The sequence below is a fragment of the Chelmon rostratus genome, chromosome 2, assembly GCF_017976325.1.
Source record: "Chelmon rostratus isolate fCheRos1 chromosome 2, fCheRos1.pri, whole genome shotgun sequence".
Taxonomy (NCBI): Eukaryota; Metazoa; Chordata; class Actinopteri; order Chaetodontiformes; family Chaetodontidae; genus Chelmon; species Chelmon rostratus.
The window spans coordinates 25,521,175-25,548,311 of record NC_055659.1 but is presented as its reverse complement, the minus strand read 5'-3'; the positions used below and the strand labels follow the sequence as shown (position 1 = coordinate 25,548,311).

General features: G+C 42.7%; 3 protein-coding genes across 3 annotated transcripts; 2 read left to right on the top strand and 1 right to left on the bottom strand.

Moving 5' to 3' along the window:
• Positions 1-1,061: 1,061 nt before the first annotated feature.
• On the bottom strand, positions 1,062-6,975 carry arl6ip5a (ADP-ribosylation factor-like 6 interacting protein 5a). Its single transcript, XM_041959637.1, has 3 exons — positions 6,761-6,975; positions 3,965-4,182; positions 1,062-3,580 (listed from the first exon to the last, which is right to left on the bottom strand). Exons 1-3 carry the CDS (start codon positions 6,937-6,939, stop codon positions 3,405-3,407), a joined length of 573 nt encoding a protein of 190 aa, XP_041815571.1. The 5' UTR covers positions 6,940-6,975; the 3' UTR covers positions 1,062-3,404.
• A 71-nt stretch (positions 6,976-7,046) lies between these two features.
• trnt1 (tRNA nucleotidyl transferase, CCA-adding, 1) lies at positions 7,047-13,986 on the top strand. The gene is made up of 8 exons (XM_041959625.1): positions 7,047-7,187; positions 7,375-7,504; positions 8,531-8,724; positions 9,906-10,044; positions 10,226-10,352; positions 10,518-10,711; positions 11,611-11,864; positions 13,145-13,986. Exons 2-8 carry the CDS (start codon positions 7,375-7,377, stop codon positions 13,388-13,390), a joined length of 1,284 nt encoding a protein of 427 aa, XP_041815559.1. The 5' UTR covers positions 7,047-7,187; the 3' UTR covers positions 13,391-13,986.
• A 352-nt stretch (positions 13,987-14,338) lies between these two features.
• On the top strand, positions 14,339-15,865 carry si:dkey-178o16.4 (vasopressin V2 receptor). The gene is made up of 2 exons (XM_041949925.1): positions 14,339-15,206; positions 15,657-15,865. Exons 1-2 carry the CDS (start codon positions 14,339-14,341, stop codon positions 15,863-15,865), a joined length of 1,077 nt encoding a protein of 358 aa, XP_041805859.1.
• The last annotated feature ends 11,272 nt before the right edge of the window (positions 15,866-27,137 follow it).

The following is a 27,137-nucleotide window of genomic DNA, read 5'->3' as shown; positions in this document are numbered from 1 at the left end:
TTTGGAGCTTGTGAGAATGAGTGCGGGGCTATAATCAGTCATGATGAGAGCTAATTATGAATAAATGATTTGTTTTTGGAAATGCTCTTCCTCTGCAGAGCTCCGTCGCGCCGCCGTATGTTCCCACCATCTTGCTGTGTTGCCAGGCTGGTTTTCTGTGTCCTTAAGCCATAAACCGACCAAACCAGTCTTTAAAACCTGTCACACCCAACATGGGGCTATAACCTGTTCTTCTGTCCTCCCTGTGAATGACAAACTAGTGTTTATAGCACCAAACCCTCCCTGGAGGCATCCATGTAAGAGAAGTCTGCTGTGCACATGCACCCGTCCCTCCCCTACAGATTACTCTATAACCCTTCACCTCCTTTCCCTCCCTTCCTTCCCCAGCCGACACATATTTTCGACCGCCGTGTATCCTGCCGCTGGTGCCCTCTTTAGGAAGGCCGCAGTTGAGCAGGTTTACTTGCTCACGGTGCCCCTCGGTGTTGTGCTTCTTGAACGAGCTCAGGGGAGGTCTCAGACACTTCAAGCTCCTCGGCTTTACCCGAGGCAGTGGGGGGGGGGGTGTTTCGTATCCAGCTGTCTCCCTCTGTCTCTGTGCCTCTGCTGCTTCACACCAGCTGCAGCCAGACATCAGGCGAGGCTGTTCCAGCTGACACTCCACTGCATAAACAATGGGCTCCTATGTACTTTCCCCTCATCTAACACGCTAATGCTTTCATATGGGGAGCAGATTACAGGGCTGGGGTTTGGGAATCCTCACTCTGCAGTTCCCTTTTAGCATCTTTTCGCTCATTGTTTTGGTTTTACTGCCCACAAATCTACTGTTTTGCTTCCATCTCATCATTCTCACCAACCCCGTTTTTAGCCGCCCTATTAGACAATGATAGGACGCTCAAGGAATACTAGTATCACTCTGAGTCTACTGGATGCGTAAATAGGCAACTGTTTGCTAATAAGCCATACTGACTCCATGAGGTTACATAATATCCTTCTTATATTTACAGCTTGTTCTGTTCACTAAGTAAAAAAAATCACTTCAGAATTTAGACTACTTTATTCAGGCAGCATAATTGAGTCTCAACTTAAGCATTCTTAAACATTTCTGAAAGCAAGAGCAGAAAGGTGTCACACACACAAGTACACTCTCCCACAGGGATCAGCAAGCTCAGATTAAAGTGACTATAAATCAGGTTGTGCTGTGGCTTCCCCGAGATCAGCACATTTAACGTCGATCCAGGGAGTAATGGCTCTGACAAGTTATGAAGGGTAGTAGTTGGATTAGCAGCCGCATGCACTCAAGTCTTGTCCGTGGGATAATATAGTTGACCTTCTGTCATGGAGGCAGTAAAAGCACTGTGGGTGTATGGGGATGTTGAACAGGATACTGCAGACCACAAAGGTCACAGTGGGTCATCATCATTGTGTCACATGATCAGCTGTAGTGTGGGCCCGAGCAGCCAGATCTGCTGAATGACAGGCCGCTTGAGTTATGGGGCTTGCTAACCGGCTTGGCCTGCAGAAAGCCAAAGCCCCTCAGGCGGGCTGAGGATCAACCCAAAGTGAGCCTGACCCAACAACATGAAGTACTGTATCACACTAAACTGCTTCCTTGTCCCACGCCTTTGTGCTGTGGAAATGAAACAGGAGCCAGATGTTGGAAATCAAACGCCTGCACAAGGAGAATAGTGTTGTTACTTAGCAGCTGGTCCAAAAACAGTACACAGCTTTGTTTTTGTGTCACATCCACTGACTGCTGTTGCCTCACTGAGGACTACCTTTGGAAGCAATTATGGTTGCTTTAAAGTGACAAGTGGGTCAAGTGCTGTCGATTCATGTAACAATGCCAAGAAAGGATAAGTGTTGTTTTGCCCTGTGTTACAGCGCTTCCTCTCCTGGATTACACGTGTTGAGCACCAAAAGCACACCTGTTGGGTGTGCAGCAGCACACACGTGTCGGTAGGATCCTTAAAGCAGCTGCGGTAGCAAGAACAAGGGCCCGCACTGTGCCCTCTGAGACATGACTTTAATTGAGTTCATTGCCACCAGTTCTTCGGTTCACTCCTCCACGTTGCACAATATGGATGCAGAGGAGGCAACGCAGGAAAGGACATAAATCACTGCTGAAGCACAGAGGGGGGAAAGCCTTGCAGCTTGAGTCAAAGTTAAACTGGAAGCCACTGGAACACTATTACCTGAGTGTGTAGAGGTCATCAGAAAGGTTCACCTAAAAAATACCGTGGATTCCTCGCAGAGATGTGATGTTGTCTGAAGTGGGTTTCATCACTTTCAGAGCAAACACGGACCCACAGCACCAGCCAGAAGTGATTACTCTTTTTAATGACAATCTTATCTTCGTGTTTCCCCCAATCCTTACACACCGCCACTTAAAACCAAATGACAGAGCCCTGTGTTCCACATGGATTCCTGTTATCTGCAGTCAATTTCAAATGGAATCCAATAAAAGAAAAAATAAGAACACAGCTGAAGTGGCTGACGCAGCGACTAACTCGGGTTTGGACATGAATGACTGCAGATGAGTCTGCTCCGTCACCGTGCAGCGCTCAGCTCTCTCCACGCTGCAATCTGCTGCAGCCCATTCATTAGAACTGGGGTAAGTGGAAAGGACAGCAAAGTTAGCCCATCCATCACCCAAGGGGCACTGTCGAGATTAAACAGTGAGGGGTGCAGGAGGAATACTGATGGCCACGGGTTAAGACCTCACACTCCTTTGAAGTCTTTATCTTAAATATTGACACAGTGATCTGCGTCGCTGTCTGGAGTCACATGTATTTCAAAGCTCGGGACAAGGTGGTGCCGTCTCGTTTGTCTTTTTATTTGCATGAATATAAGGTTGTTCCATTCAAACGCGCACTTAAGTAAACTGTTTATGTGCGGAAACATTACTCAAAAACTCGAAACAATCCAGCCTGTGGAGTAGCTTGGCAGTGATGTCTGTCGAGTGTGCACTTTTTATTCTTTGTTACAAAGCAACGCTTGCATTGCTTTCACAATTTTAGTTGAGCTCAAACTGGCAGGACTGATGGCTGTTTCTGAGACTGATTAAACACAGATTTCATACCTAGGAAAGACTCTGCAGCTGTGTTGCACAGGAACACTGACACATTGCATAGCAGAGATGTGAGGTAGCGCCAACTTGCCCCCATCGCTGTTTGAGAAAAGTGCCCTGACAAGTTCTGGGTGGAGTGACAGACACCCTGAGGTAAAGATAAAGCCCTTCAGATTAGGAACTTTCTTTTTTCAAAACACACAAAGGTGAACACACTGCATATGCAGGAAACTTTAAGCGGTTTAGACTGAGAGACACAGAGTGTTGTTACACCCAGAAAAAGAGTCATGATCTTTGGCCAAAAGATGTGTGCATGTATGTGCTCCTTTCCAAGTCACTCCTTCAGTTTTCCCTCCAGAAAGCTCTGGATCTTTTGAAAGTTCTCCTCCTGCTGACCCAGAGCCTCCAACAAAATGCCCATGGGTGACCTCTTCAGTCCGGCTCCCTCGATCTTGTTCTCCAGTTTATTCTTCATGTTGCGGAGGCGAAACGAAGCATGTGCAAGTATCACTGAAACGGCAGATGGGAAAGTGGCTGTTAACGTTGGAAATGCTTGGCAAAAACAAACCTATAAACTTTTGTTCAAGTCAAACTATTATAACATCAGTCTTTGACAATCTGAGAGGGTTCATTCCAAAACATGTTTCATTGATTTTGAATTGTGTTGCCTTAGGTTAATTTCATAATACTTCAAATGCACTGATCGCTACACTCTGAAAACATATCTATTATGCAATAAAATGTACTTAATCAACTAATAAAATTTATATTAGTCTGTTTGCTTTCTGGCCAGAATTCATAGTGCAGTAATAGGCATATATTTCATTTATGTGATTAAAATGATCTTCCCAGTGCCATAAATGTTATCGTCCAACATTATCTTCTTGAACTCACAAGCCAGAGGTAAAGTGATTGCAGACATAAACACCATGACGCTCCCCAGCATAGAGATCAAGATGTAGCTGGCGACCATGACAGCGAGCACAAACGCTGTGGGGTTCTGCCTCTTGAAGTTGTTGATCACTGCTCTGTTCTCTCCGGCCCACACTGAACCCAGGAAGACGCCCGACACCACGGCCATGGCTGTGAACATCCCCAGAGGGTTCAGGAACCTGCGGGGCAGCGACACAGCACACGTGAGAGCACAGGGCTCACGTTAAGGCTGCTCTGATACAGCTGCAGCACAGGCAGGACATACGTGTGTGTGGTCACTGGCTCCACCAAGTGGTTAGATGATGTTTGACATGACATGACTTCCGTTAGCATCACAGACTGTTATCATAAAAACAGAACAGGAGTAGGACCTCAGATTACGATGTAATATTGGTCTTTCTCCATTAGTTGGATGTATTTTTTAATAACAATAGCATGAATTTTAAGAATAGCTGACACAAACAACAAATTCTTTTTGCAAAATAACATGAACATTTTTTTCAAAAAAGTACATCAAATCATAAATTCACAACTGCAATAATTTAGTTGTGACACAAATAATAATAATAATAATAATAATAATCTAAACAGGCTATTTATTGCTATAACAGTCACTTACACCAGGACATGGACTTTCATGCACATTGCATCTACTGCTGTAATCCCCCTGGCCAGACACCTTGGATAGGCAAGCTTTGTGTGACAAATCCAGCCTTGGCATGACTACAGTGACCACATCAGGCCAAGTCTGTGACCATGAGCGGAGCCTGTCGCACAAAGCAAGTTCAACTCATTCTGAGGTTTTTGGCTTCACAAACGTTGGTGATCCTGGATACCAGGTCTGACAAAGTTTCAGAAAACGCAGCTTGATGAGGGCGTGTGTGGTCAAAATGCAGCGTGAGAAAACAAATAGTGTGCATAAGTGTTCCCTTTTCAAATAATCACTGCCACTAAGACGCATAGTCCCTGTCATGTATCTGACAATACATTATTAAATTTATGAAAACAGTCTGAATTCACAAGTTGTCTCCAGTTACCTGACAGAAACTGGATTTCCATACAGTTACTGGTGTGGATATTTGAAAGTGTAAAAAAAAGTGGTGACTATATATTTGCCAATATCATTTTTATTACATAAACACATACTATGTGCAAACATTTTTGATAAGGAATTTCTTTTTTTAAAGAATGCTGACCATGTTGCACTGAGGGGGACACTTTTCAATTGCAAAAAAAACAAAACAAAACAAAAAAAAAACAAAAAAAAAAACAAAATCAACTTGCCACTGCCCCCTGGTGGACAGACTATGAGATGGCAAATCTCCTTCTAAACTACCTCAAAAATATCTTTGGCATTTCTTTACTGCAATTTCTTGTGACTTATTGTCTGATATTTTTGCGGGTATCAATATACAAGTGATAGGTAATATCAGCCAAGCTCTGCCTCATAATATTAAATTGCAAATTCAATTTATAACTGCCACTACATAAAACTACCTACCAGATATGGAGACTATGTTTCACACCCAGAGTAGGACAGTGATAGCCACGTTAAGTTCAATACAACAGTTTGACATGCACTGCAAAGTCAGTCTGATTGGTGAGGACTTTACTCTAGGACTAATGATGTGTTTGGATTTTTGAGCGTGGACTGTGCGTGGATTGATGAAAATGTGCAATAACAAAATGACTGTCCTCACACACACACTCACTCACCCGTAACACTTTGCACAATGTGCACTATGCAAATGAGGTCCATGCAAAAGCGCACGGCTGAACTGTTTCGAAACTGGATTTAAAAAAAAAAAACATAACAAGCTTTTACAAAACAAGTCAGCTGAATGCGTTGGCCTTGCTGGTTTGGGTCATGAGTCAGGATTGACTCACTGACAAATGATACTGGATTCTCTCCCTAATCAGGGTTACAGAAGCTTCTGATTAAGTTGCTGTTTTCTCACAACTGTGCTATCTGCAGTGCAACAGCTGACTAGACAAACGGCATGAGGCCCTCAGGACCATAGCAACAATATGTCATCATACAGCTCAGTGGATTACAGGGCATCACTATTTTTAGTCAGATGGGATTCAGCAGGAACAGAGTGTCAACCAAAGCCAACATATTTCACAGATGAGAGATTTAACCTCTTGTTCTCAGAGCTAACTGAATCTGCCTTGTATGGACCTACACCAGACAACAGGTTGGTCCTGCCTGCAATGGTTTTGGTATGTGCTTGTACTTGAGGGCACTGGAAATCTTAGTTTTGGTTCATGTACTGAATCAGTCAGGGTCCAAACACTGGCTAAAAACTCCTCCCTCCAAGTCTGTCTGTTTCCAACAGCGCACATGAGTGCATCCTGTCAGCATATTTGCATATCAACACTCGTGTATAAATAACCAATGAAAATGTCCATTTATATTCTTACACGAGGGACACAGACTGAGTTCACACCGAGAACACAACAGTGCCTCACATGTCAGCTGGCACAGTGTCTTTCCATTCATTCTTTTGGGACTGCTTCCAACTCATCTCTACATAAGCGCAGTCTGCATCCTGTCTACACCCCCATTTTAAATCCTTTTAGAGTAGGCTACATCCCGCTTTGCACTAAAAGGGCAACAACAGCAAAAACAATACGCAGAAGAGATGACGAACAACCTGGAAAGGATATTCCGTTTATCTGCTAACTGATGACACCAAACAAACACTAGGCAGCTGCTGTATTGATGTCACAAATTACCGTAAGCAGCTAACTTACCCGACGACGAGGAAAACAACGACGGCCAAAGCCAAATAATTTGTTTGATAGTAAAGCAGGTTGCTGACAACTCTGTTGTTCCATTTGGCTAAATCTCTCGTATCTGGTTTAGCGAATCTTTCGGAGCCAGGGAAGAAGTCTTCCCACGTCCTGAGCGGCGTCAGCTCCACTTTAGCCATTTGCCTCCTGCTCCGTTCGCTAATCTGACAGCACAACACCAGCAGCCCGGAGCTACAAGCAAGTCTCGCGAGATATCATGAGCAGCACGCGTTCATAAACCCGGCCCCGTGAGCCTGACGAAACCTCACGCTGTTGGTCAGCAACCGTGCGTTGTCGAAATACTTCCGACAAAGCTTCACAGCACAGAAGAATATCATGAAGCGTTAACTGCGTTTCATGCTCATGAAATCTTCCTGTAAAGTTGCAGGTTAGTTGTGTCTGTTATATTTGGTATGTTTAATTTGACATGTCCATGTTGCTCCTGTGTTGACGGCGTGACCAGTGCACGCGCACCTTAACGGTCGCATGCGTGACTTCAGTGACATGTTGCTAGCTTAATAGCTGACAGACAAACCAACAGAAATGCATGACTGTTGTTTTTGTTGTTTGTACAGATGTGGAGCAGGATTTTCAGTCCTCGTGTGATTGGTAGAACAGGTTTCTATTGGAGGAGTCTCTTCACTATGCAGCTGAAGACCAGAGAGTTCCAGTCTCTGTTCAACGAGGGCCTGAATAAATTAGCAGGTGAGATGCAGCTGGGACCAGACACCTGCCATGAGCCCATAAATTAGCTCATAGCATATACAGTATTGACATAGCAGTTTGCTGTTGGCTGTTTAAGATATGTTGGAAACACCGTCTCTGTTACACAGTTTGCCATCCAGAGAGTAAAGTCACTTTTATCTATGTAGCCCAATATCATGAATCACAAATTTGTCTCAAGGCACTCTTACTATCTTTACAGTATACAACACTCTCTATCCTCAGTTCAGGTAAGAGTTAGGGTTACAGAGATGGGGTCCTGGTTTCAGGACGGACATTCAGAGCAACAGAAGCTGCATGTACAAAATAGATAAATTATTAATATAAACAGGGTAAACAGCACTGACATGTTTTTCATTTTTCACTGTAAAGTGCCTCACTCAGTACAGATCTTGGTCAAAGTTTTTTTTAAAGGGGTCCTTATCAAAAGCAAATATCAATATCAAAATCTGCCTCAAAAGTCCAGCATCAGTCAGGCTCTGTGAATCCAAATCTACAAAGCACGTTCTAATGGCTGTTGTGATTATAACATCATGAAGTTGCGGTACTGGGCCAGAGGCAGATTAAACTCAAAAAGTTTTTTTGTGACATTTCGGAAGGTTTTTTTTATTTAATTTTGCCTTTCATAATAACATGTACAAATACAGTTTGTTTAAAATGCGGCTTTTGTCTGATAAATGTACATGTCTCCTTCACTCCTGCACCTCCAGTTTGGAACGCCTACATATGCTGTGGGACTGGACAGCACTCATAAGCCTAAAACATGTTTTCAAAGAAGCTCCGACAGTATGAATAATCTCATTGTTTGAGTCAAAAATTTGCCAGTTAACCAAAGAGTCCAAAGGTCCAAAAGGCAAAGTGAGAACTGCTGTCAGAACGTAACTGCACACAACTGAAATGTTTTCGTACTGATATATGATGATGGAAGTCATTGCGCTCAAGCAGTCCAGACACACCTCCTCTGTTGCAGTTAGGTCACTTTGGGTAAGTGTGTGTTTTTCTTTCCAGAACTGTTTGAGAAGCACCACCATGAGCTGAGAATAGCTGGAGGGGCTGTGCGTGACCTGCTGTCAGGGAAGCAGCCTGAAGACGTAGACTTTGCCACCACAGCCACTCCAGAGGAAATGAAGCGTATGTTCCAAAGTGCTGGGATCAGGATGATCAACAATAAAGGAGAGAAGCATGGGACCATCACAGCAAGAGTAAGAGACTAACCTGTTTGAGCAGGCAGGATGTAGCATTTACTTTTTCAAAAAATATTTGTTTGGAAAGCTTCTTAGGAGTCTACTTAAACTACCTGCTCAGTACTTTTGCAGAATAGTCACCTTGCAAGGCAGCTGAATTCATGAGATCATGTGACACGAGAATCCATCTTTCCAGGCCTTAAATTTATGCGCTTGTGACCACACAAGTTGTTCAGGCCAGTCAGCATCCTATAAGAACTACTCGCAGTTACATGTGGTCGTGATTTAAATGTGAAACACCTCCACTGTTTTTTTCGAAAACAACAATGGTAGCTCCTAAAGAGGTCAGTGTAGATGCTGCTGTATTTGATCAGAACTGGAGAGTATTTCTTCATTGAAAAAAGAGCAATGAATGACACTGATGGCTTTTCTCCATGAAAAAGATGTTTTCACTGCTCTCCTGACTGGCTTTGGCTTTGGTTTCTCTCCCCAAAATCAGATTCATTGATCTGACTGGTTGTCCTTCCCAGTTTCCATGGACGACTTCACAGATGGTTTTGTGTAACAAACCATCAGCCATATCAGGTTAGAGGAATAGCTAATGGCCATGGCTATAAAATATACAAATATATAGAGTAAATTCATTCACATACACTTAAATGTGTATATGCACATACACACTCAAAATGGGATTGTACTGAAGGATAGCAGTAGTGACTCACCAGTTGCATCATGGGAGGCTAGAGCACTACGTTGGCTATTTTCCTCTTCCACATACAATCTCATCGATCAAACCAGTGGGCCTTAAGTCCTGATGTTAAGATGTTCATGGAGGAGCCATCCTGATGGATTATGGGAGAATGTTTCACAGAGAAGCAGTCAGTAAATGGAAACTCTACTTCTGATTGATTTGTTTATTCCTGAAATATGTAAATAAGTTTCATCTAATGATCGTAGGCTGTGGTCTGGAACATATGGTCCATGACGTTAGATGAATACAGAAGCTTTGCAATGTTCTAATGGCATATGGTAGCTTTACCTTGTACAGATTGTGACACGACTGAGTGACTTCTGAAATATTGCTGTACCCACAAGTGAGAGTAGGTTTAGACGGTATGTGTACATGTCAATAGGATTCTATGACAGCAGCACGAAGGCCTCTGTTCACCTGGGTTTTGTTTATTGGTCTCCTTTCATAGCTACACAATGAGAACTTTGAGGTGACCACGTTGCGAGTGGATGTTCAGACAGATGGACGTCATGCAGAGGTGGAATTCACCACTGACTGGCAGAAAGATGCTGAGCGGAGAGACCTCACTATCAACTCCATGTTTTTAGGTATTGGTGTGTTAGATGAACTTTGTTGAGGAATCATAATGAGTTATCTCTGTGTTTGCTTGTGTTGTAGACATGTTCAGCATGTGGTATCAGTTCTGGTGCATTCAGGGGACATTGTTGCTCATTTTATTATGCTAATAAGACTTTAGCATGTTTTGCTGACTTTTTTCCTCCCTCACAGGCCTTGATGGCACACTATATGACCATTTCAAAGGATATGAAGACCTGCAGAACCATAAAGTTCGGTTTGTTGGCAATGCTGAACAAAGAATCCAAGAAGACTACCTGAGAATACTGCGCTATTTCAGGTGGGTTCCCTCATTTTATTGGCAGCTTAATTAGATTTTTTTTCTTTTTTTGCCTACTTGGAGAAAAACTTTTAATGGAAAAATAGAGCTTGAAATAAGAAAATCATTGTTTAGATTTCTTTGACAACAGAGCATTTTGACCTCAAACCTTTAGTTTCTCCACAGATTCTATGGCAAGGTGGCTTTGGAGCCTGATGACCATGAGTCCGAGACACTGGACGCCATCAGGAAAAATGGCCATGGACTGGCGGCCATATCAGGAGAACGAATTTGGGTTGAATTAAAGAAGATGTTAGTTGGTAACCATACTGCTCATCTCCTGGAGCTGATGTACAGTCTGGAACTGGCCCAGTACATAGGTAAGAGGGAAGGCAGGGAAGACATAATTTCTGTCTTCAGTCAATAGATAAAGAGGTGGTGGTTATGGTACAAACGTCAACAAGAAAAAACAATACACACATTAGAGAATTGAGCATTTGCTGAGCCCTACCTTCTGAGTAACTGTGGCTACCCTTGTCATATGCTCCATTCTCTCACTGCACATATGGAGTTTGCAGTGATGATGGTGACCTATCATAATTCACAGTAACAGTAGTTCTTTGATTACTGACGTAGAAGTAAACAAAAGCAGGCTTCTAGCTGATGACCATGGATTGTGTTTGTTAAAATGATGACTCTTGCTAGCAGATTTAGTGTCGCAGGCTAATGTAAGCTAATGCCTAAACTGAGTGAGCTGAGAAGTCCGTCTCCAGCTGATGTTTCCACGTGACACATTTTAAAACCAGAACCCTCTTAAGGGATCTTAAATATGGACTTGATGACTGTGCACATGATGTAATGCTAAAAGACTGAGGTTAAAGCTAATGTTCCAGGCATACCAGCAGCATCCTCACCAGTCTTTGTTCCATGTAATTTAGTGAGCAGCATTTTTTGTCTATGTCAGTGAAGAACTAGTTCGCCACATAGCATGGTTTTAAAAAAAAGAAGTAGGCTAATCAGAATGTTGTTTCCTCTAACATAACCCTTGAAAACATACTTGGACAAGCAATACAGTGGTCAGATTTAGTCTATGCTTTATTGGTTGTATTTTTAAATGGTGTGATTCATTTTTACTAGACAGAAGGATTTAAGGGTATGAGGTATGATATATATATATATATATATATATATATATATAATACCTATTTCTCACATAATTTATTTTAATTGCGTCATTTCTTTTGAGCTGCTCATCCTCTCTGTCCCTGCTCCTCCTCAGGTTTACCTCCAGATGGCAATGTTGAGGAGATGAAGCGAGTGTGGCACAACGCCAAAGACCACTCTCCCAAACCCATGACCATCCTGGCAGCACTCTTCCACTGCCCAGAGGAGGTGGAAAAGATGGACATCCGACTGAAGGTGTCCAAGGAGGAGAAGAATCTGCCTCTTTTCCTGGTGAAATACAGACGGGAGCTCCGCAAGAATCTCGATGAGCCAGACAGCCTCAAACCATTCACTGACTTTATCATCGATGTAAGTTTCAGCCTCTTCTAGTTTGTAGTCTGTGGAAACAATCAGATGCCAGTTGTTTGCATGTTTCATAACAAAAAGGGCAGGAGAGATTTAAAGTGGGACACGTACCAGAACAGCAAAGCTAAAATCACACACATTGTAGGCAGGCAGGATTATTCATCAGCATGTATTGTGTTATGTGCAAGTGAATGTAGCCAGTGATTGCCTGCTGTACCTTAATTGCTTGTTCTGAATCTGATTGATCAAAGATCTGCAGTGCTGCAAGCAGTCCACCAAAACACTGTTAAAAAGTAAAGTAGTAAAACTAGAAACAGTAGACGAAGTTCAGTCATAAGACGTGCTTTGCATTAGAACTGAAACGATCTGTCAATTTATTGATTGGCACTTTCACTTAAATACCATATTGCATATATTGTCTTTTTTAAGTGTATTTTTTCATATTGTCAGTTTTTTGTTGATGCTTCTTTACTTGCAGTAGTTGCTTTTTATCTCTCTTAAGATTTTTTGACTTACTATGTTTTGTTGTTATGCATCAAAGACACTGAGGCAAACTTGCAAGGCAAATGTGGGTCAGATTGACCAGCCATGAAAATTATTGCAGTTACAGCCCCACTCTGAATTCAGGAATCACTTCCTTGATCTTACTGGACAGAGATCCACCTGCATCCATCACCCACACCTGAATACAACAGGTTCCCACCATACTAGGAAATGTTTGTAATCACTAGGATTGGCCTCTAAAGTTAGGTAATATTATTTTATTTCTTTTATTGACAAACTTTGAAGTTTCAGTTCTTTAGTCTAGTACTTTAACTTTTCTCAAAACAGTTTACATCTTAACATAAATGTCTTTCAAACGATTCAGATGTGAAGCAGAAGTAGACAAGACAGGATGAGAGAGCACACCACAGAGAAATTGGCACCTCACTTCAGAATATGTAGAATATGTGTACGAATACATACTTTACTTTACATGTAGAATACTTCTATGTGTCTGCACACAGGACCCCATTCTGTGTTTGTTTTTTTCCCTGTGCTCATCTCCCTGGTTTCAAGTGGTCCCGGGCTCAGTTGCAGGAACCACACCCACACAGTCCTGATAGAGCAGATCATGAATAATAATATATAATAATAATGAATAATACCTAAACGGGTTTGTCCTCTGTCTTTAAATTTGAATGTTGCTTATTTAGTCATAAATATCTAATGTCATAGAATACTTACCATCTGAAACCAAGTTTTCAGGAGCTTTAATTCACTCTCATACTGCACCTTTTCAGAGTCGAGAGCTGGACTCCCAGAGTAAAGTGTGTGAGCTACTGAAGTATCAAGGTGAGGAGAAGCTGCTGACAGAGCTCTGCAGATGGACCATCCCTCGCTTCCCTGTCAGCGGTCACGATCTGAGGAGGATGGGTGTCACGTCAGGCAAGGAGATAGGTGCCACCTTACAGAAGCTGCGGGACATCTGGAAGAAAAGTCGTTATGAGATGGACAAAGATGAACTCCTCAGTTATGTAAAGCCTTGAACACACAGAAAACGGGGTGCGTTTGTGTGTCTGACAATAATTATCTGGACTCCTGACAGTGTAATTGTGCAGCTCACAGGTATTCATTAAATCGACTGATGTATGTGGTGTTGTGAAGGGACACGACAAGAACTGAGACCAGCATGAATGAAATATCATTGTAAATTAACCCATGCAGAGCCATTTTTGTTCCCCTGCTTCGCCATGTAAATGTGAGCGGCTCACACACAAGATGCTCTCGGCAACACAACGACCATACCCTACCGTAGGAGAAAGCATGTGTCACCACATGTTATTACAGATCTCAGCTGTTGAGCATATTCCTCAGTTAAAGTGCTGTTAATCTGTCACACTATCACCAGTCAGACTGGTGTGATGAGGGTGAAAGGTGAAGGCAGGACTCTGGTGTGAGCAGTGAAATAAATGTCAGTTCAGTAACTACAGAAGATAGTTATCCTCATTGGTTGAACAATATTAGAAATCAGATGTTTGGTTTTGATTGTTTTGGTTTTCTCTAACTGCAGTTATGTCTTCATTCTTTGCTGTGTTTTTTGTAAAGAAACATCTATAAAAAGGTTATCCTTTTTGTTTGCAAAGACTGAGCTGGTGATTCGTTTGTTTAAGTGCATGCACTGCAGAGTACACAGCTGCAATTCATTACACGTGTATGTCTTTGACACTGTGAGAAATATTTTCTGTGCTGGGGTGTAGTCGCTCCTCCCTCCTGCAGAGATGAGATATAAAGCTGTCTCCCTCCGCTTTACCAACACCTCAGTGGACGCTCTCAGCACTTGTTGCTTCCAGGAAATTCACTCTTACCTGCTTGTGAAAGCGTTAAAAGTCGAACCCCAGGCTGCCTGCTTACATTTTTTTTTAATGCCCTCACTTCAGCTGGGAATGGTTATGTTAGCGTGTTGAGCTACTCGTAGCTGTATTCGGGGTGAAAGCATGGCTTGGTTCAGTGTAAATACCAGCAACATCACTTTGGACAGCGCTCTACCCGGGGATGAGCCGCGAGATGAGCGCTTGGCTCAGGTGGAAATCACTCTTCTGTCCATCATCTTCGTCACTGCAGGAGTCCTAAACTTCGGGGTCTTGGTGGTGCTGTGGAAGCGAAGGAAGCAGCTCTCCAGGATGCGCATCTTCGTGTCCCACCTGTGCGTCGCCGATCTGGTGGTCACGTTCTTCCAAGTTTGCCCCCAACTCATGTGGGACATCACTGACAGATTCGTCGGTCCAGATATATTGTGCCGCATGGTGAAGTACCTGCAGGTGGTCGGGATGTTTGCCTCCACTTACATGATCGTAGTGATGACGATAGACCGATATCAAGCCATCTGCAACCCCATGGTGACTTTCCAGAGGGGCAGAGCGCGCTGGAACGGGCCGGTGTGCGCCGCCTGGTGCGTCTCTCTCATCGGCAGCCTTCCGCAGATCTTCATCTTCTCTCGGGTCGAGGTCGCACCCGGAGTGCACGACTGCTGGGCGCAGTTCATCAAGCCGTGGGGACCGAAAGCCTACGTGACCTGGACGACTCTGGTGATATTCGTCCTGCCCATTCTCACGGTGATCGTGTGCCAGGTGCGCATCTGCCGCACCGTGCACTTAAACTTTCACATGAAGACGCACCACGGCGGAGAGAAGGCTGTCAACAAGCCGCTGTCCTCCAGGGCCAGCAGCGTGGCGGGGGTGTCCAAGGCGAGGGTGAAGACGGTGAAGATGACCGTGGTCATCGTGCTCGCCTACATCGTCTGCTGGACGCCTTTCTTCACCGTGCAGCTCTGGTCCGTCTGGGACGTCGAGGCGCCCACTCAGAGTAAGATAACAGGGGTTAGAAAAAAGACATCCTGACATAAGAAAACCGTTGCATTTTCAGAGAAAAAGAGATCAGTGTGAGGTTTGAATTAAAACCAATGTCCTGGCTTGTTTACCTACAATACCGTGAAATAATCTTTGATTCCCTGTGAGTTTCATCTTCACCCTTAAAAAGAGTTTTAAATAGCAACCCTGCATTTCTCAGTCAGTAATAACAGTACAGGGTGCTGTCTCCACTTAAACTCACTCACTTTGATAGAAACTGGACATCAGGTCAGCTCTGTGAGGTTATTACTCCTTATACTTTGAGAGGAAAATCAGGGCAAACTGACTTGATGATGATGATGATGATGGCACTCCAAAATAAGAATATATTCATAACTAGAATTTGGTCCTCTCCTGTAAAACCCAACTAAATTTCTTCTTCTCATTTTGTCCTCCATGTTTCCAGCGGCAGCCTTCACCGTCTTGATGCTGCTGGCCAGTCTGAACAGCTGTGCCAACCCCTGCATCTACCTGCTGTTCAGTGGGAAGCTGCCCCGGAAACTGGTGGCCCTTATGTGTGTGGACCAGCCCGATCTGAAGGAGTCCATCCAGGAGGAGGCCACCGTGGTCAGCTCCCTGTATATCAGCCTCAAGAGCCTCTCAGACTGCAGATAAAAATCCTCAAACAAGTGCGAGGACAGACATCAGTCCCTGTAGAAACCAAGCATTGTAGTGAGACCACATCGCAGGAAAGAGTGATTCATGAAATGCTTTCATGTGGACACTCACTCTGGACTACCGGACACATCATGGTTTAATGGGGATATGACAGTTGAAGTATGATGTTGTTGCTATGACGTCACTATTACATAACACACATTTTTCAAATATTGACAAATTGTTCTAGATTTGTATAGCCATGCTGGTGGTGTGGTTCTAGAGATGGCAGCCTGTTGATCAGTTGGCCCGCCTCTTCGGTCCAGACTGAAATAGCTCAAAAACTGACTGAACTGTAATAACCTGTTACAGCGACATTCAGGGTCCACAGAGGATGGATCCTTCTGACTTCTGTGATCCCCTGACCTTCCCTCTAGCCTAGCGCCACCGTGAGATTGACATTTGTGATTTTGAGTGAAATGTCTTGACAACTACTGGATGGATTTCCATGAAATTTGGGTACAGACATTTATGGTACCCAGAGGCTGAATTTTAACAACTCATGATCCAGCTTTTTCTCTGGCGCCATCATCAGGAGAAATTTAAATTTGTGCTGTTACAAATTCCTACAGACCTCAGCTGTGCTTTGTGTTTAGTGTTAACTAGAACATATTAGCACGCTAACACACTAAACTGAGATGGTGAACGTGGTAAGCATCATACCTGACAAACATCAGCATTTTAGCGCTGTCGCTGTGAGCATGTTCCAGCCCTGAGATGAAGTACCATTATGTCGTCTTTAAATCCTACACCGATCCAAGCAAAGAGCAAACACTCTTGACCTTCTTCAGCCAAACTTACGGTGGCATAAAATGTGACTCTTTACCACTGAAACATTACTAATTTTATTCGGGAGCCACAGCACGATATGTATCATGAAATTGACACACTGTTTTGCATTTTATTTATTTATGTTCCTCGTATTTCACTGCATGCAATCCTTGCTGATAACAGCTGATCTTGCAAAGTGATGAGTAATAATTTTCCAGTTTTCACAAATTGTACAAATGTACTGTGTGATTTGAACGTGTTTCACTCAAATGTAAATGTGGTTTATCCTGTAAATATACAATATGTATAATTTGTTCTTTGAATGTGATTATTCAGTCCACTTTACATCCCTGTATATGATCATATGTACAGTGTGATCATGACCACACCTGTTAGTTGTTGGTTAAAATAGTCAGTTATCACACAATAGATGGGTCTGTGTTTGTTAAATCTTAAGTATCTTCAGATATGCAGAATGATACTCACTGATGTGTGTTACATGTTTCCATGTTTCCATAGACTATTGCTCTCAACCCCTGAGGACTGATGGTCTCTGAGGTGCCGCCAAATAAACTGTTGTGACTTTTCATGTTTCCTTTCTTCCCAACAGCGCAGTCCTGTTGAGAAAAATGTCCCTCTGGATTTCGAGCTGAAATACTTATTTGCACTTGATTCTCTTGATTCTCAGACTTGTGTTGCCTGCAGTTTATCTTGTATTTCGGCAGTATGCCACCTGATAGCTTCCTCATCTTCCAGTGCGAGAAAGGGAAGATGAAGAAACTATCAGGGGACAGCCAGCAAGACATTTTTCAAGGGTAATTGCTGAGCTTTGTCGCAGTGATTTGCAGATGTCTCATTAGCTGCAGCAGGTCATTAGTCAGGCTAGGTGAGAAACGTGAGCGAAAACTGGCATATGGTAAACACTAATGTTTTGATATTTGGCTGTAATAAATGTCATATTCTTCACTACATGGAAGCTTTCAGTATTGTATTCCTGTGAAATCATTTTTTTACCAAGCTGCACAGGCAAATCCTGCGGCGAGTGCTCTGACCAGCAGCTGCTGCGACTCAACTCTGACCTTTAACGTTATTGGAACGACCTGCAACCATCAATGCAGCGTTCCCGGCCGCAGGGCAGTCAGAGAGGGGCTGAGATATAATAAGAGGAATCATTACAATAACACTGTTTTCGAGGAAAAAATGGTCATGTGTTCGATTGCTGCCAGCAAGTCACTTTGTAAATATTTTGTATATGGGGGACCAATGAAATATTTAATGGGTACCTCGGTAGGTAAACAGGAAGAAGATGGAAAAAGGAAGTGACAAATTTGCATTTAGATGGTACCTAGAAATAAACTATACTGTAGTATGAAGCACCCTATTTTGATTTTCATTGTACACACACCTTCGAAAGGGGAAACTGTAAATCTTTTCAGCGTCACACAGTAATAACAATACTGCATTACTTGATTGACATGTGACAGAAAGAGAGTTTTGCAAAAACTTTATGTAAAATGTAAAAATACTGTATTACAAGTAAAAGGATAGTACATCCATGGTACCATGCCAGTGAGATTTTTTAGGTTAGGTATTAGGTTTTTTTAGACTTCACACCGTGTGTGTTCTTTTCTGCTGAAGAACAAACAAGAGATGAAAACTCGACAAATGACAAATGTTACCACGTGACTCACAAAAGCCATTATTCAACTCTACCCAGAGGCTCTCTGCTCAAAGCCAGACATCTTCAGCCCAGCACTGAATGCTGTACATGTTTACACATCTGTGTTAACATTGAATTAACTATGTCAGAATAAGTAAAATGCCCTCATGCCCAGTATTTACTTTGTAATAAGAGCACTTCCCTCAGCATCCTCAGTGCTTTTTCCTGATGGTAGCAAACTGAATCTTAAAGCTGTTATCTCCCTGGTATTTTTCATGCTTTTCAAAAAACATACATAAAATCCATTAATGAAACTAAAAACAGAAAAGAATCCCTGCCTTGTTTTTTAAGAAGTGAGTAAAAGGTTACCATTACTGTTAGGAATGACGACCAAAAACTTCCAAAATAAAATTTGGTAGCTTTTAAATATTTTTAAGCAAAAGCAAATTTACATGAGTTTTCTTGTAAATGTGAACTGTGATCCACATGTAAATTAAATGCAGGTCTTAAGATAAACACTGTGCTGTGAAACCAGTAATTCTCGTTAATATAGGCCAATATTTTGAATCATGATTAAATGGAAGCAGAACTCTAACTGAACGTAAACATACCTCATGCTTATTTGTGTAAGAGCCTTTCTTGGAGAGAGTCAGTGTTCTGAATGTCTAAATTGCTCTTCACATCAAAAGCCACTTTAACAGATTGCACATACTGGATACATTCAAGACAATTACCTTTTCATTCAGGCACACATCAGAAAAAGATGTGTTCATGTGTCTAGATGGAAATGAGGATGCTGCTGTCAAGGTTTGAAATATTCACTGATTTCTAAATGAGTAGACACCTATTTGCTCGAAGCATATCATTCTATTTACTCCACACAAGTCCTGTCAATTAGTCAAATGACTCAAATAGATGGAACCACTTCCCATGTCTGTTCCCTTTCCATGTCTCTGGACTGAGAGGATACCAGAGAGGCTCTTCACATTTCATGGAAAAACCTGTGACAGAAGAACACATGACATGAACCAGAGAGAGCGATGTTTTCACGCTTATCAGCGTCTGATCCCTCCACATGTTCATGGATTTATTTCTTTATGTCTTTATGTGTGTGTCTGCAAATGTGTCATGTCTTGAACACTGAATTGTAAAACATGGGGGGAGGTCCTTGTGTGTTTGAACTGCATCTTATAGTAGAAATAAGAATAGCTTGTAATGTTATAGTTCTACGACCGTGCTGCCATTCATACTGAACACCTGTCTGTCAATAACTAGAACGCACACAAGTGGGATCTTGATCAATGTGCGCGTGTTACATCCAGGAAGCCTTCAACAGCAAGTCATAAATAATCAGTCAGGGGTGTATTGAGATGCTACGAGACAAAGCACATTTCAGTAACAGTTCAGTTATTTCACACATTGTATTGGATTTATGGCAAAGACACACAGGGAACAGGAGAGAAAGAAAACCCCTCCAAAGCTGCTGTGGTCCAGATGTTTCACAGAGGGGTTTTAATATCGTGCGTGAGTTTCTCATGAAACTTTTTACGAGAGAGCAAAAATGAATAAAGCACTGTATAATTCATGCTCCTGACCTCATCTTAATTAAAATGAAACAGGGCTGTGAGCTCAAGATGGCTGTTAGTCCCAGGAATAGGTCTGACTCCCTATTATCTCCCTGGCCTGAGGGATGTGTCCATTCATCAGAGCTGCTATTAGGCCAGACAAGGGTTGTAGTGGCTTTGAAATATTTCTACTCGCAGGTTTGAGGTCAGCGATTACGTGTTAATGGCTCACACATTTGCATCACAGTGGGCACAGTTAGGATTTTTTGACACACATTCATCCAAATTTTCAAGAAATATAAAATACAAAGCAGAATGGTACATAAGTATTCAGTCCCTTTACTGTGTGGCACCAAATTCACCAAACACAGCCACGTTAGTGAAATCAGCTGTGTCTACGACACATATGTCAAACTGATTCCATAAAGGGCTGTGTGGCTGCAGGTTTTTCGTTCCTACCAAAAAGGAGCACACAAGGCCAACCAATCAACATCAATGGTTCACTTAGTTATCAGCTGAAGACTGAGATCAGCTGATTAATTGATTCCAGCCTGGTGTGCTCCTCCTTGGTTGGAATAAAAACCTGCAGCCACACAGCCCTTTATGGAATCAGATTGACATGCCTGGTCTACGAGGTCTGATTTGTACCCTAACCACACCCTACAGTCATCTGCTGGACTGTATAAATATGGTAGGTTTAGTGGATGATGAATAAATAAGTGAGAGAACATTTAGCCAGAAAAAAATGTTGCCTGTTGTCTTTCATTTCGATGCAGCTTTATTATGCTATTATGCTGGGTTTATATTCTGCAAAACAATGTGTAACAGGTTGCACATTTATAAGTGTATTTAAATTTTCCTATCTTCGCTAAGTAATGGTGACTTCCCGAAGAAAAGGAGCGCATGATCATCCACCATGATCATCCTACAATTGTATTTTCAACTCCCAGTGGCTGAGAAAAGGCAATGTGTAAGGGAGGACAGGCAGGACACCTGACATTCCTGAGAGCACATCCAAGCTGGACATGAATACGTTTTCAAGAATAGGAAAATGGTCCAAGTGGAAGCACAAGAGATCAGTGTGTTTATTAGAGAGCATTTATTGTAAGCCCAGGCCAGCTCATATCTATAGGCTTCACTGGCTTAATTCACTACCTGTTGTATACGCAGTCTAACCCAGATGGATTTATATATACACTTGTATTATTTGCTCATTTCTATGGCAGCAATAATCCCATATGTCATAGATACCCACGTGGCCTAGTTAATACACAGACCATCAGTATTCTAATTAGGCTATGTACAACATGGTTGCTTTAATGAATCTGAAATATGTCCCATGGTTAACTGTGTAATTGGTTTCCTCTTGAACACAGACCAGCAGAGCTGAGGTTGAAGTGGTTTTTACTATGTTGTTGCACAACGTTCAATCAGCCTGATCGTCAGATCATCCAAACCCTCTTTTGAAGGAGTGATCTCCTGACTCGGAGACGGCTGTTAAATATTCTGCAAGGACTCAATGAGCTCTTCTTGTTAATGACGGGGCTCACATGTGATGCGGTTGAGTGTGGTCCTCCATGCTGAGCAGTTATCTGCTGACTGCTCCAACGCATGCGGCTCAGTCCAAATGTAAAGTGAGGCACGGTGCTCACTAAAAACTCTGCAGTCCTCAGGTTGATCCATGTTTTTTGACAGGAATCTGACGCCAGATTTAGGAGAATGCGGAGTACTTCAAGCTCACCACATTCCATGGACCAACCGTGTGGCTCTTTCAGTACACAATACCAATGTCAACATGGATGCCGGATGCAAGAATGTTGGACCAGACTCCTGCTGTGTTCTTATGGATGGCTTGGGAGTTACATTTTATTACTCATGCATTGACGGGTTCACGGCCAGCACAGATGAAGAGCATGTTTGACACTAAGCTGTCTTTACACGTTTGGTTAGGTTCACACCTGTCTGTCTGGAAAAACTACTCACATGACCACATGTACATTGAAAGGTTTTTTCGTTTGCAATAATTATTCAGAAAGTGATTTTAATATAAGAGACAGGGGGAGAATATCCAGAGTACTGCGTGAAAGAGTGCTGAGACAAAGACAAGGAGGATACAAAGAGGAGACAGTGTTGTTGCTTCTCCAGTCACTGCTGCTGTCACAGTAACAAAGGAGAAAACCGCTCTTGAAAAAACTCACATGACATTGAGACTTTTTCCACAAAGCCTGTGGGACACAGGAGTGAAGTGGGCAAAAAGTGCACTCTGACCATCATTTGAATATAGATGCAGTTTGTAGTGGAAGGCTCATGAAATTTGTATTGACTGAACAACGAACAACAATAACAAACTACAGAAAAAAACAAAACCTGTTGCAGTCTGCAGGAGACCTGACACGAGCTACAATGGCTTCAGAACAGCAACATCAACGGCCAACAGTGGCCAAGTTGGGGTCCAGACTGCAGTTCACTCAAACATTACACCTCTCCCACAATCCCTCAGTTTGACAGATCTTTAGCAGCTCTGCAAAGACAAATTGTGATCTACTGATCACTGTGTTTTATAAAATAGAGAAGCTGAAACAGGTCAAGTACTTTTCGCAGTCATCCTGACAGTAATGCCAGGTCCTGTAGCTCACTCAGAACCATCAGGGGCAACAGGCAGCAGCGGCAGCTCCGTCCTGTTGACTTCACTTGTTTGGGATGGCGCTCTGTGGTGCAGCTCGAGGTAACGCAAGCGTTCAGAGAATGGAGGTGCCAACAGCTGTATGCGGGAACACACTAGGAGATAGGTACAGAGGGAGACTGACTGGGAGATTGCTTGCTACATCAATGGAGAACAAGCTGAGAGCACCATGAGTCAGTGATGAAAAACAGCCTCCATCAAACGCAGCACTTCCATCAACCTCAGTGCCCTCTGCATCTCTTACATTAGCTGCGTGGTGTACTTTCAGCTGCACTGGACCGCTTCTCCCCCTTGCCAGACATGATGTACATTTGGTCGATTGAATAAAAGAAATGTTATTAATTAGATGATCTAAAACCAAGCTTCAATTGCAAATCTGTAGGCTGCATCTCTGACTTCTCAAACTGACTGGACACGCTGTCTGACGCTGTCAGTGTGTTAGAGCGAGGCAGTGTTGGTGCTGATCTTGGCAGAACACAAGAAAAAATAAATGATCAATACAAGGACAGCATGGGGATGTTGAGCCGCACTCGAGTCTTGTAGACTTAGTGAGAACCAGAGCAGTGGCGCGGCATATCAATAAGATAGAGGCCGTGATGAATTCCAAATAAGATTCATGTTCACGCATCAGCCTCGTTTATGGTTTTTATCTACCTGCTCGGACGCCTTCTGATCATCAGCGGAAAAGTCACTGACCTCGTCTTTTCCACAAAAACAGAAAGGAAGTCACTCTCTGTTTTAGCATCACTCACATATGAGGTCCAGTCATCCTGTCTTCGTCAATTATACATGGACTATTTCAGCACTGTGGAGGATTCATTTACCATAGAAGAGATGGAGCTGTCAGGGTGTACAACAAGTGGAAGAGGAATCCACTTTAACATGTCTGAACATGGCGAGCACAAAGACTTTGAGGATGTGGAGTTTTTATGCAGCTCGGTGTCTTCTCTCTGGTGATGGATATAATAATTAGACAGCGTTTAGTTTGGACTTAAAGTCCCTCAGAGGTTGAAGAGGGCCGACAGGATTTTCAAGACTACAGATAATAACAATTTGTTAAATAAGACCCAAATGTTTGATGAAGGTGTTCCATAAGGACATTAGCTCCCTGCTATTTACTATAGCTTAATGATATCTGAATAATGGCTGCTGAGAATTCTTGATTCTGACTGGGGGCTGTGGATTAGTTTTTAGTAACCTGACACCTGTGATGCAGGTGCCATCCTAAACGAATGCGTCAGTATTAAACTCTAATCAAACACAGCAACGGTGAGGCTCAGCCAAATAGCTCTGAGGGTGCTTGGGCTATTAGTTTAACTAATTAAAAACCGGATCAAAAGCTGTTCAGTGAGAGCCATGCAAATTTACCCTGAGACCTGTTCAAGGTAGAATCTGATAGAAAGAGAGGACATAAAAAAAAAACATCAGCTGTGGTGAAGCCTGCAGCCGTGGATCTGAGAGCACAGGAGGAGTCAGCTTTAAATTTCTTTCAATATCAATAAACAGAAAACACAACACATACAAATGTCAGCTATCGAGGGTCATGATTGAGCATTCCAGGCTGCTTTTACTGTGTGAACTGGTGATCCAGATGTGTGTCAGTGTCAGTCGACTAGTGTCAGTGTCAGTCGTCTAGTTACAGGCAGGTTAGTCTGTTTAAAGGCACCGTTCTGCACAGAAGTTCGACCACACTGTTCAAGGGAGGAAGCAGCACACACACAAAGGTTGAAGTAGCTGAAATACCTGCTGCCGTGCGGAGCACAGCATCATCAGTGAACATGTGATCTAGCGCTGGTGTGGAGCCAAACTAAACGTCAAGCCTCACACATTTTACGCTTGAGAGGACTCATGTTTCAGTCATCACTACCACTGGTGGATTTCTCTCTTTTGCAGCATGGCCTCGCATTGTTATACAAAATGTGTGCATTCATGCTGAGTGGCAAGTAAGATCATAATGTGTCTCTTATGCCGCTTACTGCATGCATAATTTACTCTGAAAGGAACGTACCTGGATGCATGCCTGTGGTTGGCATGGCTACCAGCAGCACTCTGAATGTTTATGCAAGGCAAGCCATAAGTGCTGATACTGTGGCTGATGAAAAGAGTGTTAATTCAGTTGCATGCTGTACTGTACTGTTACAGAAGCTCTATCAATATATTTTTATACAAACCCACAGAAAAGATCCGGTTCTCCGGCACACAGCAGTATCAAACATGCTGGGGTCCTCATCAGCAAGTCCACTTGATATTTTCATCAATGTAGCAGGACTTTTGATTGGCTCACATTACCCCACAGTGCGAGCAGACCTATATGGTCACAGAAAAGGGAAGTAGCAGGGAAACAGCTGTCCAACCAGTGGCGACTCATCCCTGGTGGATCCCAGGTAGATAATCATCTAACTCGGTCCAGATGACTGAAAGCCTTATGAGAGTTACATGTGTGTAAACTGTAAAAAAAAAAAAAAAAAATCCACAGTGGCAGAAAATGCCACTGGCATGAATGATATCAGATGATGACGCCAGGATATAAATAATGCAGTAAAGGCTGAAAGCACTGAAGGACTCGTTCCTGTGAAATCCGTCAGTTATCATTACTGACTGTGGATTGTCCATTCCATCAGGCCTGAGGTTACATTATTGTTGCAATGACAGCTTTCTCATTTCTACAGATCCAATGTGAAAAAGATTCGATTAATTTTTTATAAACCTGCATTATTTTTTTTCTAAAACATTTTTAGTTTTACATAAATTAGTCTTTATTTTGGTTTCTAACACATAATCATCACCACTAACTTCATACATGCTACCAAATAATTGAGAAAGAGCTTCCTCCCTGATGCCCAACAGGGTTTATTAAATGGTAAGTAGAGACGTGCATGGCTCGATTGCCGGATGTAATTTTCAGATTCAGGCCGTGCTCACGCATCATCAGCACACACGCAGTCCAAACTCCTGCGGACCGCCAGACGAAGCAGAGGGGAGCATATGGATCTCCGCTTCTTCCTATCGAAAGGAGGCAACAGTCAGGTGAGAGGCATGCAACAGGCAATTTGTGCAACAGCAGACTTAAAGGGAGCTGCTGTGAGTGCGTTTGAATGAGGAAATGAGGTTTGTGAGAATAGCAGTTTAGAGAAGATGGTTAATGGATTTGAAGGATTTTTCTAAGTTGCTGGGTTTGTTTTAGCTCTTGGAAACTCAAAGCAGAGGCTCGTGAAAGAAGATATGAGGTCAGCTGCAGTGTAATTTTATCAGCACTGCATAAATGAATGTTTTCATGCTGGACTTCATCTTCTTTTCTCTCTTCTTTTCCCTTTAGACTGACAGAAGGGCTGTCCCAAACCTCTGGGGCCCACACAGCAACTGATCTCCACCACTATTTTCTACCTCCAAAAATATGCCAAACATAATATAAAAGAAATATGTAATTTCTTTGCAGAATAAATAGATTTGCAGGACATAAAGAAGCCTTAATAAGATGAAAAAGTTTTTTTGGTATGACTGTGGGGAAAATAAGGCCAGTGCAAATATCACCAGCCCACCTGCAGGTTGTGACTGCAGTTCAGGGGTAGGAGAGAGTTAGAGGTCCGTCCGGTCACCAAGTAGGACGTCATCATGACTTTCTGATAAGAGCATATAATTTCACTTTTCACCGTAAAAATACTGGCATATCATCTTGAGTGTGGACACTTCCCTTTAACATTGTGGGCAAGCTTTTACCTCCATGAGAACAAACGTCTCCTGTCATTAAAGACTGAGCTGCAGTAGAGAGGGTAGCTGTGTTCAAGCCACACATGTGAATGCATTGATTTTCACATGGAACAGCAAATTGGCAGCCTTGTCAACGTGTTCGGGGTCTTTCATTCTAAAGAAAAAACTTGTGTCGTCAGTGAGAAAGGGTAGTGGATGAAATCTGTTGAACTGGAACAAAGCCATCACATGTAATGTTTGAAAAGTGCTGCTGAAGAATTGTTTTTATTGATTATCAATGTCACCCGCTCCTTCGCATGGCGGCAGGCTTTGCACATGCTCTGAGGTTAACTCCAAGCAGTAACCTGGTAGCAAGCAGGTATAGAACAAGCAAGGAAAATGGCTGTATTCCAATCTGCCACTATACCAGCAGAACGTACTGATTTGCCCAAAACGTAGCATGTAGTGTTCAATGCAAACAAAAGCAAAACCTGCAGTATGTCAGAAAGACCCATGTGTTGTACTGATTCTGCGAAAATCTCCAGGTTGTGTGCAACTCACAACTACCAGCCCAACCAACAACAGGAAATTTTTAGCGATTTTCATACACTATTTGGTCACTAAATTCACTTGTTGAAGTCAATGGTGTAGAGTTCAAAAATTGGAGGTTTTAAAAAAATTGATGACAAATGAAAAAAGTGCTCCAGCGTTTTCAGTGCTGAGAGGCTCCATCAGCACCTGCAGGGATCGTTCATGGGCCCCCCTGTTACCCCACAGTCACAATGACCACTGCAGCCATCACAGCAGACTTCAGCAGCAACAGTCATTACACTCATTTTTGATGTATTTTTACTGAAATTGTGC

Excerpts from the sequence above, each read along its gene's own strand:
- arl6ip5a (XM_041959637.1), bottom strand. The coding sequence starts at position 6,939 with ATGGCTAAAGTGGAGCTGACGCCGCTCAGGACGTGGGAAGACTTCTTC. Across the intron at positions 4,183-6,760 it reads GTTGTTTTCCTCGTCGTCGG|GTTCCTGAACCCTCTGGGGA; the intron begins GTAAGTTAGCTG and ends GCTGCCCCGCAG. Across the intron at positions 3,581-3,964 it reads AATCACTTTACCTCTGGCTT|TGATACTTGCACATGCTTCG; the intron begins GTGAGTTCAAGA and ends CTGCCGTTTCAG.
- trnt1 (XM_041959625.1), top strand. The coding sequence starts at position 7,375 with ATGTGGAGCAGGATTTTCAGTCCTCGTGTGATTGGTAGAACAGGTTTC. Across the intron at positions 8,725-9,905 it reads ATGGGACCATCACAGCAAGA|CTACACAATGAGAACTTTGA; the intron begins GTAAGAGACTAA and ends CTCCTTTCATAG. Across the intron at positions 10,712-11,610 it reads GGAACTGGCCCAGTACATAG|GTTTACCTCCAGATGGCAAT; the intron begins GTAAGAGGGAAG and ends GCTCCTCCTCAG.
- si:dkey-178o16.4 (XM_041949925.1), top strand. The coding sequence starts at position 14,339 with ATGGCTTGGTTCAGTGTAAATACCAGCAACATCACTTTGGACAGCGCT. Across the intron at positions 15,207-15,656 it reads CGTCGAGGCGCCCACTCAGA|CGGCAGCCTTCACCGTCTTG; the intron begins GTAAGATAACAG and ends CCATGTTTCCAG.